Genomic DNA, 21525 nt, shown 5'->3' on the forward strand with positions numbered 1-21525 from the left:
GTACAAAAGATGGAAAAGAAAGCTAAACTCCAGACATATGCAGAGTGTGACTGCCCTTGACATCAAGACAACATTTGACCGAATATCAAGGAGCTGTAACAAATGTGAAGTCAGTAAGAATCTAGGAAAAATTTACCACTACTTGAAATTATGCCTTCCACAAAATTTGTTGGAGGCTAATCATCCCAAGACCAGGGCATAGACACAGAAGTTCTTCAGGTAACATCCTAGGCCAATGATCTTCAGGTGTTTCATCAGTGACATTCTTCTATCATAAGGTCAGAGGCAAGCATACTATCTGATGATTGCAGTGTTTAGGACAATGGAAACTACTCCATACTGAATGTACGGCAAGACCTGGATAACATATCACTCTTGGCTGATACGTGGCAAGTAACATTCAAGTGCCTGGTAATAACTACCTTCAAGAAGGACCGAATCATCTCCCAATTATATTCAATGGCATTACCAGTCCTGTCATCAATATCTTGGGGGTTCCTAACGACCTGTACTTAACTGAATCATCTATCTAGATACTATGGCTACAACAGGAAAATGATGGCCTGCAAAAGACGGCTTTGGATTGGGGGAAGGAAGATTTTATGACTATAAAGCTGGATCTGGCCAAAGTAGAACAACTCCTTGCAGATCAATCTACAGGGGGGCAATGAGGGTACATTTAAAAAGGAGCTGTGGTGACTATAGGTCTAACATGTACTCTTCAGAGGGAATCGTAAGAGCAATAATTTCAGAGGACCCTGGATGTTTAGGACAAAAACTCTGGATTGGATAAAGAAGAGGAGTAGGACTTTTAGCAAGTCCAAAGGGTGCAATTCAGCTGCAGCCCTAGAGAAATACAGGAAGTGCAGGAAGGAACTTAAGAAAGCAATTAGAAGAGCAAAAAGGTTGCATGAAAAAGGACTTGCAAACAGGATTAGGGAGAATCCAAAGCTATTTTAAAAGGGAAGAAGTTAATAAGGAAAGAGTAGGGGCCAAGGAGGCAACCTGTGTGTGAAGCAGAGGATATTGAAAAAGGGTGTTGAATGAACACTTCTCTTCGGTCTTCACTCTGGAAAAGGAGAATCTAAGTATGGAATTCAGGAAAGGGACTATGAGGAACTTGCACAGTTCAAACCATAGGAAATGGGGAGGTATTGGAGGCTCTGTTGGGCTTAAAAAAAAAAGTCAAATTCCCTGGCCCGACTGAATTGCAGCCCAGGCTGCTGTGGGAGGCGAAGCAGGAAATTGCAGGGTCTCTGACACAAATTTTTAATTCCTCTCGGGCCATGGGGCAAGTGCCTGAAGGCTGGAGGATGGCTAATGTGGTTCCACATTTTAAGAGGGGTGGTAGAGATGAACTAGGAAATTATAGACCGGTGAATCTCACGTTGGTGGTAGGGAAACTATTGGAAAAAATTCTGTAGTAGCAGATTAATACTCACTTGAAAAGGGTTAATTAGGGACAGTCAGCATGGCTTTAATCAGAGGGAGGTCATGTCTAATAAAATGTGTTGGAAGTTTCTGAAAATATGATCAGGTGTGGGGATGACAGAAATTCAGTTGATGTAGTTTATATGGATTTTAGCAAAGCTTTTGACAAGGTCCCACATGAGAGACTGATTGAGAAGGTTAAAGTACATGGAACTGAAGGAAACTTGGTGAGATGGATCAGAAACTGACTTAGTAATAAGACATAAAAAGAGTAGTAGTAGAAAGCTGTTTGAGTGACTGGAGGCCCGTGTCCAGCAATATACCACAAGGATCAGTACATAAAGAATACAGATGAAAACGTAGAGGGAACGTTAAACAAATTTGCAGACGGCACCAAGATTGGTAGCATGGTTAATAGCAAAGAAGATTGTAGGTTGTAGGTTACAGGAAGATATAGATGGGTTGGTCAGATAGGTAGACGGTATTTAGCCCTGATAAGTGTGAGGTGGTGCACTTTGGAAGAAAAAAACAAGATGAGGGAGTATTTAATGAGTGACTGGGCAATGGATAGCTTAGAGGAACAGAGGCATCTTGGGGTAGTTATTCACGGATCCCTGAAGTTGGCAAAGCGCATGAACTGGATAGTTAAGAAGGCATATGGGACACCTGCTTTCATCAGTCATGGCATAGAGTATAACAGCAAGGAAGTAATGTTGGAGTTGTACACAACTTTGTTCAGGCCACAGTTGGAGTACTGTATGCAGTTCTGGTCAGCTCACAACAGGAAGGATGTGATAGCACTAGAGGGGATACAGAGGAGGTGCACCAGGATGTTGCCTGGGATGGAGACCTTGAGCTATAAGGAGAGACCAAGTAGGCTTGGACTGTTTTCTTTAGAGCAGCGAAGACTGAGGAGGGACATGATTGAGGTGTAGAAGATTATGGGGCGTATGGACAGGGTGAATGGAGGGCAGCTGTTCCCTTTAGTTGGGGAGTCGGTCACAAGAGGGCATAGTTTTAGGGTAAGGGGCAGGAGATCAGAAGGGATTTGGTTAAGGAAAAACCTTTTCACTCAGCAGGTGGTGGGAATTTGGAATGCACTGCTTGGGAAGGTAATGGACATTGAAACCTCACAACCTTTAAAATATTTGGATGAGTATGTCAAGGATACTGGGACAAATGCAGGAAATTGGTATCAATGGGATATCAATTGGTATATGAACGGGAAGTCAGAGGAATTCAAAGGTAAGAAACTTCCCTCAATTCCTCAAAGCCCATATATCATTTACCAGGCTCAAGGCATGAATGTATTAGAAAACTGTCTGCTTGCTTGGTCGAGTACAGTTCCAATAATATCCAAGAATCATGACACCATCCAAGATAATGCCTTTTTGATTTGTACCTCATGCATAACCGGGAACTTTCACTCCCTCCAGTACCACTGCAAACAGTCAGCACTGTATACAGCTGCAAGATGCAGTGCACTAACTAATCAATGCTCTTTCAAAAAGCAAAATTTAAATCTGCAATCCCTGACACCTAGAAGGAGAAGGATGGCAGACTTATGGGAACATAAGCCACTCCAAGTTTCCAACGAAGCCACACTCCATCCTGACTTGGAACTACATCAACATTCCTTCACTGATGCTGGGCCAAAACGCTGGAAACCTTTAACAGTACTGATGTGCAGGCACAAGAGAAGTTGCAGCAATTCAAGAAGATGGCTCACCACCATCCTCTCAGGGAAAATTAGGGATGGTGGGCCTGCATTCCAAAGTTAAATAAAGTAAAATACACAGCCTCATTATAATATTTAAAATGCTAACCTCTCTGGACAAGGGGCTACGCTAGAGCCCAAAAACTGGAGTACGGGGCTCAAGGCGGGGAGACACGGTGTTTGGGCAAAGGGACTCGAGCCAAGCTAAGGTGGACAAAATTACGAGGACATAGATAGGAAGAAAATATTCCCCTTAGTAAAGGGGTCAATAACTAGGGGTCGTAGTTTTAAGGTAAGGGGCAGGTAGGCTATTAGACAGAATTTGATGGGGGTCATAGTCGGGTGGGGGGAGGTTGACGTAAGCATATTTTGTAACTTACTGGCTGAAAAGGGTGCTAAAGGCAGGAACCCCTACAATATTTAAGAATTATTTACTTGAACACTTAAAATGCCATAGCATACAAGGCTATGGGACAACTGCTGGAAAATGGGATCAGAGTAGATAGGTGCTTGATGAGTGGTATGAGCATGATAGGCCTCTTTCCATGCTGTAAAAACTCCATAACTCCATTATATTGTTTGGAATTACCAACCTTCCTAGGATTTCAAACATGTTATTCTCTTTCTTTGCAGGGATTAAAGTAAATTGTTCTATATCAAATATTTAAGTAATTTTTCACAAAGATACAGCTAGATGAGTAACTAAAACTTAAGATATAGCTCATCTGAATAACCACTTGTGTAGAACACTAAGCAGATCAGAACTATTTATTTAAAACTTCAAAATAGTTCATCATGGTAGTGGACTTTAGTTTAATGTCATATGCAGTGACAGAATGATTTATATCAAAACTAAAACTTTAACATTTCATATGTGTGGCAAGCTGTAAAGAATATATGAAACAACAAGGTGCAGAGCTGGATGAACACAGCAGGCCAAGCAGCATCATAGGAGCAGAAAGGCTGACGTTTCGGGCCTAGACCCTTCATCAGAAAATATATGAAGCTCTCTCGGCTACTCATTATCAAGTTGGCAGTTGGGTACAGAGAACTTGATCAGTGGGCTATATATGAAATGATCATACATGCAGTGGAAATGTTTAACAGCACTCAGAATCTTAGATTAAAAACTTGGCCAGTGTTAAATATTAAACAGATTCTGGCCACCGGATATACATTTTAAAAAAAAATCTCTGCACACTTCACCTTCATAGAGGTGTACTGCTAAAGTAGAAAACCCATAGATTTACCACTGAAAATGCAGGGTAACAGAGATCCTCAAAATAATCACTGCTGTATAACAATAACATTTATACATTTTTACTTCTCAAAAGATTATTCCTTCACATCGGAGTTCCTGACTCTTTTGTGTTGCTGAATTTGACAAGTCAGTTAAGATCAATAATTTGTCATGCCTGCAAAACCACAGCCTCAATATTACTACTTTTCTTAAATGTATTAAGTACTGTTTTACCTTTCATTGTCTCTTCAAAAGAACATGGAGGGACAGGAATTTCTTTCTTCACATTTACGTCTGAGGAACTTGCTGGAACACAAATAGAATACACACTGAATTTTTTCAACACTCAATATCTTGTCCAGCATTCCTTTTGCTAAACATTATAACTATTCATCCTTATACATTGCTCATTTAGTTCTCTACGAAGACAGTACAAACAAGAATCATGACAATCAAATTACTGTATAATATTGAAAACATTTAATCATATTTGTATTCCGATATAGCCCTTAAAACATTAAAATAATATTTTCCCAGGTCGTAGATTGTACTTGATACTAAAGAAGAGTCCATGCTCTTCTACTTTGCTGCTTGATCAGATTCATACAACCCCACAGGGCACATATAAAGACAATATTCCCTTTAACAAGCAAATAATTTAAGCTCTGGCTTTCACCTGATCTTAATTTCCTGGTTTAGGGTTTATTCACCAATAGGTTTGGTTTAGGTCAGGAGGCTGGCCAGCTGGTTTGCAGAGTGATGCAAACAAGCGAGCAAGTCTACAACCTCATCCACCACCCAAGCTACAAATCTGCTCAAAAACTATTCCAATTTTCACTAAAAATGGTTGTGGTGGGTCCATCAGCAGGATCATGTTATTCTGGAGTAGACTGAGGATGGAGACAAATTCATGAGGGTTGCCAAATTTGAGATGGATACTCCATAAATGTTCAAGATCAGAGACAAAGGCATGTGAGAAGTCCTAAAAGGCCATTTGTAGCCAATAGTGGTTCCCATGGTTTTGGAACAAATTCCTTGGCCACGGGGCAGCTGAGGAGCATTCTTGCAATGATCTTCCCTATAGCAAAAGAAGATATCCCCCAGCTGGACTTGTCACATTGATTGAATATAGTCACGTTCACTGCATCCTTCATTTCTACAACATGCATTTTTTTCTTCGAGTGATACGAAATTGTGCAGCATGCCAGAAGTGCATCTCCATTGTGTTTCAAAATTACAGAGGAATTCCAACAGCTCAAAGGCTGCGTTGTTTTTGAGAAGCTGAAATTCTTTTCAACTTTACTGTAGATTGGAATAACACTGAGACAAGCCACAAAGGGTATTCTGGAATGGAGTTGAGGATTTTTGAGTCAAAGACAGGCCTCTCAGTTGGAACCCTTAAATGTCCTCTCAAGTACACAGTGACTGTCTCCCTGTCCTTGATGACCTCCCCTCTTTGCTTGGTTGTCAGCAGTGTTGGGTGAGTGCTTGGAATATAAATCATTTTGATAGCATTGAGGAAGCTGTGTTTCCTTGATGTTTGCAAGTTTTTAAATTTCTCACACTTTGTCAGCCAAGCATTTTTGTAATATTGTGCATTTGATGCCATACCACTGCTTTCAGTTGCCTGTATAAATGGAGTTTTTCTCGTGGGCCATGCAGCTTCCAGTCAATGAAAGCCTTGTGCTTACACTCAATTATGTCCTGTAGATCATGGATCATCTTTAATCAAATCAGTCACGATACTTTCTGACAGATTAGGCCAAATGTCTCTTCTTTGCAAGTGCTGGTTTTGGATGATTTTTGGGCCATTCAGGCACTATGGGCACACTGTACCTACCAGTGGCTGGAGGTTGAGAGTTGACAGTATGGCACCAACTCAGAAGAGCTGCCTAGGTGAGATTTTCGAGGCCATGATTAAATTTTATTGTGGCAATGCTCCAATTGCCTCCATCAGTTAGAGTCACGCTGATTAAAACAGTAGATCAGATGGGTCAATGTCAGTGCAGCAGTCATTACCACCTATCATTGTGCCAGAAAATCACTGCCTTAGCAAAATCCAGCAATTTAAATGCTAATTCAGGAATTCCCAAACTAAATTTGTCAGTCTTCCATACAAAATTGTGTTCGAGTCCATGATGTATTCTTCCATGGAATGACCATCTATTTTCTGAAATATATCGAATTCTCTTGAGGCAGGGATGAACTTCAATAATTCACACTTCTTGTAAATTTCTCAAGAACTTTAATAAAATATCCAAATCTTCTTCACTGTTCAATCAACGGGCCTCTTTTTTGTTTCCCTCAAATCCTTTGTGGGATTCAGGTGTTACTGGCAAAGCCAACATATGCTGATCATCTCCAACTGCCCTTGAATTAAGTGGCTTGCCAGAACAGAGACAATCAAGCACACTGCTATGCTTCTGAAGTCACATACAGGCTAGAAAAGGTAAGTACAGCAGATTTTCTTCCCTAAAAGTCATTTCTGAACCAAATGGATTCTTATGACATCAATAATAATTTTATGGTCACCATAACGAAGGTTAGTTTTCAATTCCAGATTGTATTAATTGAACTAAAATTCCATCAATTTCTGTGATGTGATTTGAATCTAAGTCTTCAGAATTCAGACTATCTCCGTAGTCTTATAAAATAATTAAATTCCAATTTAACTTATAAGTGACACTGCCAAGACCAGAATTCAAAATATATATGGAGGATACATATATATGGATGCAGCCCAAATATATCCCTACAGCTTTATAACGCCTGGAAAAATCTCATTACTAGAGCAACCAGTCCAGGGATACAGACACTACCACTGTGCTTCAAGACATAAGGATATTAACTGGTGAATTACATCATTTGCATACAATTAAAGGCAAATGTACAATCAACAATTGTCCATGTGCAAACAAACCTGATTTTGCCTGGTTCAATGTGTGATGAACTAAATGCAATCCACTGGCTATATTTGGCCATTCCTGCCACAAGAAATTTGCCAAATTTAAAAAAAAAGGAAAAATAATATAGAGCTAATAGGGTTTTTGATGGAACCCAGAATATATTAAAGTAAATTAAGGAAGAATTACCTAAAAGGATTGTTAAATCATATGTAAAATTTAGTAAATTAGGTTTGTCAAAATGTTGCTATAATCTAGTGACACCAACAAACTGCTGTCACTGCTTTTCCAACTGGCTGCATCAGTAACCAACTAGATGCTAGTCTTTAGCGGCTTTCAACAAAGGTACTAATCAATTAATTATCAAACTTATTTGTACTGGATTTATCATGGCTTTTTCTCTCCAAGTTCAAACATTTAAATAGACAATGATGCAAAGACATTGTGTTGAACTTCACTAACCTGGATCAGGGGTGAAAGTGAAAGGCTGCATTTCATGTGACCTTCCAGCATTGGTTACGACATAAATTCCAACTGAAACAGGTGATGTTATGTGTGGATTGTGATATGGAGGAACTTTAACAATTAGATGATTCTTTGAAAAGAAACAAAACAAAAATCACATATGGTGAATAGGTAACATTAATAATCTCAAATTATTTTAAGAATGCATTAAAAAATTGCCCATTTAGAGACAAAACAATATAGATAAATGCAACAAATATTGCTTAAAGGGCAAGAAATACAGTGGAACATTCATCTTACCCTTCTCTGTTTGAAAATTGTATGAAAAACAATGGTCCTAAATATTGGTCGAACAAATAAATACAGCTCCACAGAGTGATAATCTGCTGGATGGATGATCCAGTCAGGCCATGTGGGTTGAAATGACGAACAACAAAGGGGCAATCGTTATGCTAGAAATGTACTGTAGAACTCCAGAATGAGAGGCAATGAGACAGAAAAAAGATACAGTGGAAGTGTTGGAGAGAAAATATACAAATTTCTCAGATGTGCAAAGTCAGTATGACAGTAATAATGGGGAACTTCATCTGTCCTATTACCAATAGTGTCAGAAATGATGTAACAAGTAGAATGAATAGAGTTCTTAAAATGCAATTAGGAGAATGAGTACATAACCAACTCAAAAAAAAAGAAAAAATAGCTTTGGGAAATGAAGTTAAGCAGGAGCAAGGGATGTCAGTAGGATAATTAGTTAGATGGTGGTGATAATCAGTTGGATGTCATGTTGTCCTATTCCATAACTACAATGGACCAGGAATGAAATTTCTTGGTTAGAAAAGGCTAATTTTACTAAGCTGAGAAGTGATTTAGCTAAAGTGCATTGGAAAGAGCTACTTGAATATGAAAGTGCAAGAGCAACGAGAGGCATTTCAAAAGACATAGCGATGGTTCAGAACAATATGTTTTCATAAAGACAAATGGGTGGGACTCCCAAATTTAAATCTGCCTGAATATCAAAAGCAAACAGGGGTAGAATGAAGTAAAATAGGGGAGCTTATGTCAAATACTTAGAACTCAAGATTCCAGAAACCTGAAGGGGAAGAAAATGCAGAGTGAAATTAAAAACGAAATCAGTAAAGCAGAGAGGTTATGAAAAATTATTGGCATGTAAACTAAAGATAATCCAAAAACTTTTATCAGTACATAAGGACCAGGAGGAGATGGCAATGAGACACTAAAAGGGTGTCTCACTGCTGACAGTGCACCATTATTTATAAAGAAAGGGTGGGATAGACAGGAATTACAGGTCAAAACTGAGGAAGGGTTACTGGACCCGAAACGTTAACTCTGATTTTTTTTCTCAGATGCTGCTAGATGTGCTGAGCGTTTCCAGCAACTTATGTTTTTGTTCAGGAATTACAGCTCAGTCAGCTTAACATTGGTGGACACAATACTAGGCAAAAATATGTAAAAAGGAGCAAATAATCAAGGTCAGTCATAGATTAGTGTAGAGAAGGTCATGTCTCACTAACATGTAACAGAGGTTCAACAATAGCAAAAGTTACTTTATTTAATGTTGGAATGAGAGAGTTGCTGTCTAGGCCAGCATTTGTTGCTTATTCCTAAATATCCTTGTGAAGATAGTTGTCCGCATAGATTTCAAAAAGGCTGTTGACATGTCCAACATGTAAGACTAATTAGAAAAGTTTTGAAATTCGAGGGCAAGTGGCAAGCTTGTTCCAAAATTGATTCTGTGACATAAGGAAAAGTCTATGGCCTAGAAGTGTTTTTGTGAAAAGGCAGTAAATCCAGAAAATCTTGTCACATTTAAAAAGTGCTTGAATATTCCTTTGAGGTACCATAATCAAAGGCTATCAAGCAAAGGTAGAAAAGTGGGATTTGGTGGATGGATCTTTTGCAGTCGACACAAACACCAGCCCTTTCTATGCTTTTAATTCTTATGATTCTTTGAAATAGCAGAGAAATTCAAAATGTAAAGAAAGCTAACTAAACACTGAATCTATAGATATTTAGTACCAGTGAAAGATCAAAACTAGTACTTTAAAAAATGGGAGACTCTTATTAGTGAAGAATTAAAAACGGTTTTACAACTTGCTATGGTGCAATATGAATCTAAGACTTCTTGATTGCTAATCTAGCACCCCAACTATTAGGCTGCCATACTCTTACAGTCTGCTTAGATGTAGGATTTTGGACAGAGGAACTGACAGCATACAGTGATGATATTGAGATGGCTTTGAGCTATGGACACCAGAACAGTGGTGTCCATTAACGTAAAAGAGAGAAATGCTGTGTGTAGGAGTACTAGCACAGAGATTCTAGTCTGTGGGAAAGAGAAGACGAGATTTCACTGATATAAACCCAGTACATTGCTTTTGTCAGGCCAGATGCTCAAATTAGAGTTAATTTATGAGAGGAAGTGGGGAGAAAATAAAGGTATAGTTGCTGAAAGTGGAGCAGGAGCAGGAGGTAAAAGAGGTGGTGTGGGAACTATAAAGGACTGAGACAAGACAGGCTTCAGCAATAGATGGTGACAAAAACGGGGAAGAAGATGGAAAAGATAGGCAATTGCACGATGAAGACAGGAGGAAGAACAGCATAAAGGACTTGGGTAGTAAGAAATGGGGGGGGGGGGGGGAAGTAAAGTCAAATTTAATTATGTACAAGGAGTGACAGTATAGGTGGAAGCGGGATTTGTGGAGGATGAAGACAAAGCAGAAAAAAATGGCTGAAGGAGAATCCTTCCCCAGTGTTTTTTTTTCAAGAAAAGGCTTTTTCCAGAAATAAGCTGTAAAAGCCTACTGGTACAAATTTGTACCTACCAGACAAAACTCCTGAATTCAACAGTCACTCCTTTTAAGCAATCTGTATACATCTTATTTTTATGGAAATTGACTCTCAGTGCCATATAGATTACACACTGACAGTAAGCAAACAGTTGACAGCTGTCAGCCGTAGCTCAATCAGTAGCACATCCACCAGGTCAGAAATTTGAGGGCTTATGTCCCATTCCAGCTCTTGAGCACAAAAAGAAAGGCTAACATTTCAGTGCAGGACTAAGGGAGTGCTGATCTGTCAATAGTTCTGTTCTTCAGAGATGATGGTATGCTGAGGCCTCTCTGGTGGCCATAGAATACTCCGTGACATTGTGTTGGCGAGCAGGGGGGATATCTCCAGGTCCTGGAGAATAATCAGTCAGTCAACATACGGCTGTCTCAGAGTTTATGGTTGTTTAGCTTTCTTACTATGATGAGACAAGATGAATAAACAATTTCATCTGCTTCATTTAAATTCCAGTGAACATACAAAGTGATAGTTATGATCACATTTACTTGTTTGCATCAACATAATTTGCACTCACATAATCCAAACAAAATGAATATCAGATATTACATAACTTTCATGAATGATCTTTCTTGATGTTAATTTTATTTCCTATGCCCCTACCTGGATTTCTTTGCACTCAACGGCCCTTACTGTCCTTTTAGCTGTGAAATGTTCAGATTCAACAGCCAGACACTAGTGTCAGCTTTAAATAAAGTTCAATCTTCTCTCTCTACTCCTGGCTTCACCACCCCAGCAGTGGAATTCACTGACTTAACCTGAAAATAAGACCCGCTGAATTCCAATGAATAAAGCAAATGCAGCAGAAAAGTGTGTGAACAATTAGTGGAATGTCATAGAACATAGAATAGTACAGCACAGTACAGGCCCTTCAGCCCACGATGTTGTGCCGACCTATTATCCTACTAAGATCAAACTACCCTGCATACCCTACATTTTACTATCATCCATGTGCCTATCCAAGAGTCATTTGAATGTCCTCAATGGATCTAACTCCACTACCACCGCCGGCAGCACATTCCACGCACCCACTACTCTGTGTAACCTACCTCTGACATCTCCCCTATACCTTCCTCCAATCACATTAAAATTGTGCCCCCTCGTAATAGTGTTTTTTTCCAGGGCGGAAATGATTATCTTTTATTGGATTCATCACTATGGTTCACACAACCCTTTTGAAGTATTCTCAGCAAGGGTCACCGGACTTGAAATGTTAACTCTGATGTTTTCTTCACAGATGCTGCCAGACCTGCTGAGCTTTTCCAGCAACTTCTGTTTTTGTTCCTTCTGAAGTATTATTTGTAACTGTGAGCTCTGCTGCCACAAGTACAACACTTGTTAGATAAGATTTGTTCAATAATAATGTTTGAACATACAGCACAAAAAGTTTCCCCCATATCAGAATATGAAAACCTAGAATGCAATACTTAGGTAGTTAGGTTGCACTTAACGTAGTCATTTTTTTCAAAACAAAATGTATACCTCTTCGACATGAAGAAAATGCACATTCTAGTGATGATTAGTATTTGTTATTATGTTAACAAGGTTTGTTACATTTAAAAAAAAAAAAAGTTTTCTAAAGTCCAAATTCGCTATTATTTTTCAATGTGATGGGGACCTGAAGTCATAACAGGGGAATTTAAAGCCATGTCCTATTTGCAATCAGCTGAATGCCTCTTACAGAACTGACCTATTCAATTTAAACTTGAAGATGCAGTTTGTAGGGATAAATCAAAAGATAAAAATATATCAACATTTATATATAGGTGAATGGCATGACAGGCATAGAAAAACAACATGACAAAAAAGGCAACGTAAATCGGCAACAAGGGAAAAGATTACAGGAACCAAGTACAATACCACAGAATACAGAAAGAATATAAACATTCTTTCCCTTTCATGAAAGTACTCTGAGTATCTAAACTCACCTGATGGAAAAGTTCCATGTCAATTTCAGCTTCTGCTTTCCAAGGATTATTCTCTTCTAGTTAAGATAAGCAAATTTGTTAAAAAGTTAATAAATATTATTCCAAGGTCTTATTTTTCAGGTGTTCTGTTGCTTCTATAACAAAAGGTGTTAATTAGAAATAGATCAGAGAAATTTTCTTAAAAATGAACCTGTGCTTAAGGATAGATTATAATGATAAACACAATAAAATACACATTAAAAGTATTTATATTCTTAGGCAAAGTGAACTATTGTCCACATTATCCAAAATATTATAATTCAAAAAATAAAATTGGATATGAAATACCAGGCTGCACCAATGGCTGAGCAAGTCTACTTGCTCTCCACTGTATAGCTTTGCATTACTGACTGGCAAAATCACAAGTTTGACCAATGGTCTCTAGCCTTTTCAGACTCAAAACATCAACTCCATTTCTATCTCCACAGATGCTGCTAGACCTGCCAAGCTCCTCCAGCATTTTCTCTTTTTATATCACATTTATAACATTTACTAGTTCTGATGACAGTTCATGTCTCCTCAGATGATGCTGAGTATTTCCAATATTTGCTTTTTTATTTCAGATTTCCAGCAACTACGGTATTTTAATCTTTATATTGTTTAATTTTGTAAGATCATCAGCCCCACAGTCAGAGGTGGAAGCTACTAAAGTATGTTGGGAAGTGCCTCTCCATCGTAATCAAATATTAATGAAGGGTAGAAGAAGGGCCAACAGAGATGTATAAATAGGCCAGAAGAGTCAGGGCCTTTGGAAAGAAGAGGAAAAGCATTCCACTGTAACAAACACTGCTGCAATTGTGGCAGCTAAATTAGAATGGTGTTTTCTTGTCTGAATGGTGTTTCTAGCTCTGATGGCTATCCTGCCACCATTTCTAAGATATCCTCCTATCTCAGCATGCACGCCACAGTTACTGAAACATCCAGATGGCATTGGGAGATTTCCTAAGCCCTCAAAGTCAGGTAACTAAACCTGTAATCAGCTCACTCCCTGCAGAATCTTGAGGTAACGAGAATAAATCATGGTGGTGGATAGATGGAATATCCTTCATATTTTCAGGCCAGCCTGCCTCCTGGTCACTTCCAAGCACCCTTAAAATATTCTAAGTTTTGTGTCACGTTGGCTCTGTTTGTAACATTCTTTGCTTGAAAAATTATGCATTCGAGTTACAGAACAGCTTATTTTAGGCTCGTGCTTCTGTACCAAATAAAGACTAAATCATTGGCAATATCATCCTTAAAATAAAACATTGAATTCAGACTCTTATCTCAGATTCCAATTTTTCCAGACTTTAACGGTCCCATGACAGTATTTGAAAACTAAAAGCAATCATTGTCCTGATTCCTGATCTTCCTTCAATCAATATGCACAAAAAGCAGATCAACGATTAATTTCTGTTCTTGTGATTTTTCAAGCATAGAACAGTTGTTGTGTTTAACTATGTATACCCTAGAAACATGCTGTGCCCACAATAACATGTTGCAGTGTGATTAGTTGCTATGAAAATATTAAAGGCTTAACATTGGCATGTTTTTCTGGAAATGCTACAATATTCAACATTTCCACTCAAATTCTGAATTTAAAAGTTCACATGGAGGTGATGTATAAATGTCTTTGAAAACAGAAATCTAGTATTTTTTTAAACAATACTTTTTGATCTAGATGACCAGATCTCAAATATGCAAATTCACCAGTGCCATCTCCAAACCACCTAGAAAAATTCACTCACAGGGGTGAGCAATCACAAAATATTCACCTTATTATTAGAATGGAAGGAAATGATGAGGAGTTGATATTCCAATCAGAGGTGGATTCTCTCCTGTGCTTGCTGCTAATAGACTGACCAGTAATGTGGTTAGGTTACCTCAGGGTCTATGGTTTGGTTTGAGGGAAGGAGGTGTGGCAGACAGAGAAGTTCAAGAGAGTTGGTGGGGGGGATGTGACGGGAAGTTGCAAGGCAGGGTAGGAGGGAGAGAGAGGTTGCAATTTAGTGGAGGAATGGTGGAGAGGAGGAAAGCTGCAAAGAAGAGCAAACACTTTTAAACCTTTCAACAAAGGAACTCTCAGGTAATTGGGAAGCCTGAAAACTTCAGATCACTAAGCTAATGATTTAATTGCAAGTGAATGTGGAACCTCTACCTTAATGTTGTCTATATGGGGAAAAACTGCATTGGATGCTCTTGTAATGAACACAGAGTCATTGTTAAATTTCTATCTAAGATTGAGATCGAAGATGCAGCAAAAAGGATTGTAACTGCCTGATAAAAATATTCCTCCTTTTCAAATACTTGATGGAAATTTGTTAGCTGCATTCTCACCAATTTAGAAAATGTGTTTCAGGCAACGGCTTTTAGTGTGTCAAAGTCTCCATCAATTGTTATGAAATAAGAAATTGTGTTGCTTACTAATTCTGGTGGTTTTGAGCCAATTTAATACTGTGTTGTTTAGAAAACCAATGCTTTCCTCTGTGTTGAGGTTTTAAATTTAATGGAAGGTTAATAATTATTGAGGATGATGCTAAATTCCTCGAATTCTGCTTCTAAGAGTTGATAGTTTATGAAAAAAGTAACATCAGTGAGCAATAAGAAAATAGCAATAAAATGTAGACTAGATTCATAAGTGATTCATCCCTGTAAATAAAAAGTTTCCATTCTTCTGTGACACCTATACCAAATATAAATTAAAGCAATAGTACAATGGGTATGCTCATTTTTAGTTGACATTGCATTAAATTGTTTTTTAAACCCTAACCCTTGTATAGTCTGGTAGTCTATACTTTTTAAACTTGACTTCAACTGAATCTGTGCAATCAGTGTGGGCTCTTGAAGTATGAAGAGTGGGCAGCAAGGATAGAACTTAAAAGGTGTGTCAAAAGTATTTGGGAATAATTTTTCCAGTAATCAAAACTAGAGAACTGTACTTCGATTGGTCATAGTTTTGTTAGCTGAGCTTTAAGCTGAATATGGTTTTATTCTTTAAGTAGAGGCTTAACTTTTGAGGAACAAAAAACAATGAAGTTTAGACAACTGGACTCACGAACAACAAAATGCTGGCCATAAGCTCAGACAAGCCTGGTTCACTAGTGATTTAATTTTCTCTGATGTCACATTATAGAACTAGTTTAGGTTCAGTATTACATGGTATTACTGTATTTCAAATTTTATTGTGACAGTACTTTTCATGTGAAGCAGCTTGAGTGCACATTGGTGAATGTCATAGTAAGTGAGATACAGCTGCTAGAAATGTTGCACATAGCCTTGAATGGAGACTTGGACACTAAAACATACAGGAGCTAAAAAATTCTCCTCACATTAGCCAAAACTTACCTCCCAAAAAAATTCAAAACAGATTACTGGGGCAATACTTGGTTATTAATTTTCAGACAGTTAGTGCTCCACAGTGATGACATCACCCAAGGTGCACGTACTTGTTAATCCCAGCTTTCCATAACACAATGAGTTCGGTAGTTGCTATATAAATGAATACAAACATAAATTTGATAGATTTTTATTTCATTACAGAGCATGAGCTTACCTGAATGACTCTCTTGAAAAATAACCTTAGTGCCTTTTAAAAAGTTTTTTCCGATCAGAAATAATTCTTCTCCTCCTTTCACTGTACAAGTGTGCAAGCTTTTTTTCAATATCTCGGGTGCTCCAGCTGGTTGAGCTTTAAATAAAATGAAAAACAAATCTGGTTTATAATCTATCAAGTGGCGAGATTAAAGTTACACAGTAACTTCAAAATCTTGAAGGATTTACAATACAACAGTATAACGCAGAAACAAGTTTCTTCGGTGCTTTCATCTGTCTGCTAAATTGGGTGAAATAAATTTTAAACTGCTTACAAAAGTTTTGGAGGGGTTTTATTGACAAAAATTAAGGGTAAGAAATTCTGATAAATGACACATACATTGGAATCTTGATAGAATGGGGAATCTAATTTGTTTTTATTATAATGTAAACTATATTGTATTGAAAGACATGGAATATAAACTAAACATCTTCCCAAAGAACTTAGAAAATTACGAAGGAAACTTCCATCACACGGTTGCTCCCGACCACTTCTTAGAAGATAGCCAGCTACGGTGCTGTAAGAGGCCTAATATCAGATTACCTCTGCGATTTTTTTTTTTTCCCTCAACAATAAGTTTGTTTATTACAGAGTCACAATTTTTGGATTCTTAAATAACCTTTCCTTCTTGAACTGTTTTAATGGCAGTCTGCAGAAGCAGACGTTGTTCACTGTGATTTGTATACTTTACCTCTTCAGTAATCCGATTTTGCCTAGCTGCATGGCCCTAAGAATTAGCAATGACGATATTGGAGTTAGCATGCTTGCCAAGAATTTAAGTTAAGATACAAGCTCTAGTCCAAGTCCACACTTTAGACTAGCACTTTCGTCCAGTACCGTGGGAGTGCTGCACTATTCAGGGTGCTGTCTTTCAGATAAGGCATTAAAGTGATGCTCATTCTGCTCACCAGTGGGCATAAAAAAATTACAACATTCAAGATTGAACAGAAGAACTGTCCTAGTGTCGAAAATAACATGAAAATAACTGATTGGAAAGAAGAACTAAAAATCCCAAGCAACACGAATAATGTTTGAGCTCATTGCTTATTAAAAAATAAGCAAGCTGACCAAAAGCATTTTTCTGTCAGCCAACAGGTACTGCTCGGTGTATGTGTAAATATACATTGAGTTGATATGTAAACAGTGATTGTGAATAAGTCTGTGTATAGTGTAATTAGTTCAAGAGTTCAAATAATGTGTCTACTGTTGAGTTTAGCTCCATATTCGTGAAGAATTGTTTACTTTTTTTCATATCACATATTAAGCTCCAGTACTCTCATAATGCAATGTAGAAAATGTCCTGCAAACATTGAATTACTGTACAAATACTGGAGAAGGTAAGCAGTTTCAAGCCCTTCTTTCAAACTAACATAGGAATAAACAGGTCAAATTGGTAATTCAGCCATGAATAATGTCTGTTTTGGAAACTGCAAGAGAAGCAATTACATGCCACATTAGTATACAGCCAAAAATTAAAATAGAAATAAAAAGTTATTTTACACTATTTTACTCAGTATCTTAGGACTGATTAGTACAATTTCCAGTATAAATTTGAATAACCAGCTTCAAGTAGCAAACACAAATAGCTACATTGAAAACAAGTTTGTTTTTCCCCTCCATTAAGTAGTAAGAAATGCCTGCAGCTATTAATTGTACTATTTAAATTCCGTAGGCATGCAAGATGTTTTAGACCTACACACAATGCAAGGGTACAATTATTGTCCAGTTAATGTTTAACAGACAATATTATACCATTTCACTTTTATCTTCAGTGCTAAATTCAGCTTTATATTTTTGTTGTGTAATATGAAAGACAACACCCTCTAACAAAATAGCCACAATAAGTCATCAAGGAATAAATGGAGTAATTTCTTTTTGTTAGTTTAAGGAAGTTCATTTATGACCTATTAATATTTCATCTTTCAAACTAAACAAGCATTGCTTATCACGTGCTGTATGGATCTTTGAACTTGAATATAAGCTACTGAATTTGTTAATCATAATATGAATTACTTAACTCTGCAAAACATCGAACTATAAAACGTATTAACATTATGAAGGACCTCTCAGAAACTGATTGCAAAGTATGCTTTAAATTATTTTGCTTTCAGTTTCGTTGAAACAAGTTATACCATTCATTTTTTTATATTTTAGTAAGTTTCCTATGGAATTACTCTAAAGTAGTTACAGAATATATTGTTTTGAATGATAATATCGTGGCAGTGGTTAAAAATGTTATTTGCAAGACAGATATTATATTTTATGGATTTGCAAAAGGCCTAGAATGACTTTCAGGGAAGTAAACAACCATGTTTGGATGTGGGAGTTGGAATGGAGAATAACTGGGTATTTCTGGAGAGGGTGGGGTGACCATTAGGAATTTGGAGTCATGACAGAAAATGCTGAATACTCAACAGCTCTAGCAATGTGTGTGGTGACAGAAGCAGAGTTAATAATTCACCCTTTAATCAGAACTGGAATTTAGAATGCTATACTGATGACCTGGGGGCAGTGGTAATTTGGGGTAAATGAAGAATCAGAAGGAGGATAGCGGGGGAGTTTAGAAGTGTAAAGTTTGCCAAGATTAACACAGTCTCTTTCACCAGTAGCTCTTAGCTGGCAGGATTTCCTCTCCCAGGGACTTGATCTCACAGAAGCACTACTCCTGCTCGATCGAATCTCTAGTTGGAACAGCGCCTTCCCCAAAAAGAGGGGATGCAGTGCCCTCACCAGCTCGTGAAACCCTGATTGCCCACGTTAAATTCTACCCTGTGATAGAGTTTCATACAGAATTTTTGAAGCATGGTGAAGGGTTTCCAACTGTGATGCACAACAAGCCAGCCCAAAAAAAACTATGCTTTTAAAAGAAAGCAGTACTTACTGCATAGGATGGATGATGAAGGTGTCTGCAGAGTTAAAGTAGACCCATCAGCACGAATAATATTAACTCGGAATACCAACCGTGCACGAGTACTTTTTTTCTTGGATCCTGCAACACCAATTCGCGCTTCAACATCAGCATTTCTTAGTTTTAAAATTCCCACACAGTCAACTCTGCAAATACAAAATGGCCTAATTTAAAATAGTAATTGTGTAACAACTCTTAATGCCACAGAATCTTCTATCTCAAGCACCACTCTTGCTTCCCTGATCCCCAACAATAACCTGCAAGTTTTTGTTTTGAACAAAGGGCCAGTAACATGAAGAATGGTCCAAAGTTAGTTCACAGATATCGCAAAAGGATGCAGGTTCACAGGTCCCACATTGACAGCGACACTAAAGGAAATATGAATGATTGGGGCAACTTCACACATCACAGGCGCAGACTGCAACTCGCTCATACTCACTCATCAAAGTTGGAATCTTGCCATGGTGGATTGAAAGTCACCTGTGCAATGACCGCACGAAAATTGATGACATAACATGCATAGTGAGAAGAGCAAAATATTTAGAACCCAAGGTCCTGCTAGGGACAATTGCAACAATCATGCCTCAACTTCACAAATAAGTGCGTATGAAACAAACCACACCAGGAAAGAAGTAATTTGCATGGGTTGCTAACAGTTTGGCTAAAGGGGTAGACAGTTAAAGATGAGCAGTTTATGGAAAGATTTCAAAGAGACTTAGACCAATTAGCCTGAAGGTTCTATCAATTATGCTGGAGCAATGAGGTGAGATGATACACAGCAGTCCAGAGGCAGAGCAATGGAGAACATGGGGCTAAACCACTGAGAGTTATGGACAAGACCAAGAACAAAGTTTTCCTCTCCCTGGTGTGATGTGAGCAATGGCAAAGGTGAGAATGAAAAAACTATCAGAATTTCAATATAGGAAAAGAATAAATTGCAATTTTCCCCTCAAATCTTAAATAGTGACCAGAATATCTCACTGACCAGCAACAATGTGATTTTGATGCATCTGCATCTCATAAAAGCCCTAAATTCCCATCACTTCCAATTTTCCTCTCCTTCCCCAAGAAACTAAACAAAGCAAGTTTTTAACATGTAGGTCAGCGTGGGTACTTGGCAGTTGCAGCTCACTGAATGCATGACCCAGTTAACATGCAAATGCTTCTTCACAAAATCCCTGCATACCCTTTGGCCTCATCCTCCTTGATCTTTCATCCACATATGTTGGCATTGGCAAACCACCAGTTTCTCCACATTGCCATATCTCATCTTGGACAAGATCCATTCCCCACTTCATGCCCTCAACACTTTAATTTGGAGCACAGCGATGCCCATGACATGTAAGTTTCTGTCAGGTCATTTGGTGTGCAGGACGACATACATCTCATGTATTTACAAAAGAAGCTTGTCTTCTTAGTGCTCACTCATTTTGCACTTAATTAGAGGGTGCCAACCTCTATCTACTTCAGATTGCTTTCTATGTATGCTCACTGACTTACAGACAACCAGCCTCTGTGGGCTCACATTGCTTTTGAGTACAGAGGGAGAGGTGGACAGCTTATCATAGCAGGGAGCAGTGATCAGCCAAATGGGTTAGGCATGTCACTGAATGGCACAATGCTCAATCAACATGACACCTGCAGCACATGCAACATACACAATGAGTGTGCTTCAAGCAAATGACCATTTGTTAACCTCAAAGTGGAACAGTCCTTACTGCGGTGGAGAGAGATTACACATTGTCAGGGGACACTGCCACAGTCAGTGAAGGGCTTGGCACTACCAGAGTCTGTGATAGATATCCTTGCAGACCAGATAGAGAGGCATGCTCAGTCCTGCAAGACAAAAATAACCACTGAGGCAATTAACAGTAGGTCAGTTGGGGTGCTCTGGACACACCAGTCCATTGTCAGTCAGGTCTGTGTTGCAATGTCAGACTGGAGAGTGGGAGAAGGTAAGGCCTGGGGATTTGGTCAGTAATAGTCAGGGGCAGTCCATGGAGTGCTTGGAAAGTAAACAACTCAAGTCTGAGGATGAGCTTCACAGTGCTGGATTCCTGGAGAATGGTTACAGTGACATGGGCAATTGGATCAGTAGGGGAAAGATCTCTGTGAATAGGGGGGGGAACTGGGAGTTCCAGAAGTGAGGGGTACACAATGCTCATGGTAATTCAGGCCTCTACAGCCAAAAAAAAAAACTGGAAATTTCTAAAGCAATGGGCTCTGGGGTAAAGTGGAGACATTAATAGTTTACAAAGGGACTCAAATACCAGGGAAGGGTGAGGCCACTAGGACAGGGATAACAACACAGAGAACAAGGCAGCTTTGGGACAGATTTAAGCATCACAGGCCTTGCAATGCAAGACTGAAAGTCAACAAACAATGACTGCTCAAAATGGCTGACACACAGGTGGACAGGAGCACTTAAAAGAGGCTTCTGAGGTTTTCATTTCGCCAA

At 38.5% G+C, this 21525-nt stretch overlaps 1 protein-coding gene across 2 annotated transcripts in view; it reads right to left on the minus strand.

Annotated features, from left to right (window-relative positions):
* Positions 1–21525, minus strand: part of LOC109932279 (nuclear factor of activated T-cells 5-like) — a 100463-nt gene that overhangs the window by 17736 nt on the left and 61202 nt on the right. For both annotated transcript variants that reach the window (XM_048606044.1, XM_048606042.1), the window contains exons 5-9: positions 19041–19213; positions 16121–16255; positions 12550–12605; positions 7754–7886; positions 4623–4694 (exon numbers count right to left, since the gene is read on the minus strand). In XM_048606044.1, the coding sequence (XP_048462001.1) occupies positions 4623–4694; positions 7754–7886; positions 12550–12605; positions 16121–16255; positions 19041–19213 (569 nt within the window). The remainder of the gene's footprint in view (positions 1–4622; positions 4695–7753; positions 7887–12549; positions 12606–16120; positions 16256–19040; positions 19214–21525) is intronic.

The sequence above is a fragment of the Rhincodon typus genome, chromosome 15, assembly GCF_021869965.1.
Source record: "Rhincodon typus isolate 14 chromosome 15, sRhiTyp1.1, whole genome shotgun sequence".
Taxonomy (NCBI): Eukaryota; Metazoa; Chordata; class Chondrichthyes; order Orectolobiformes; family Rhincodontidae; genus Rhincodon; species Rhincodon typus.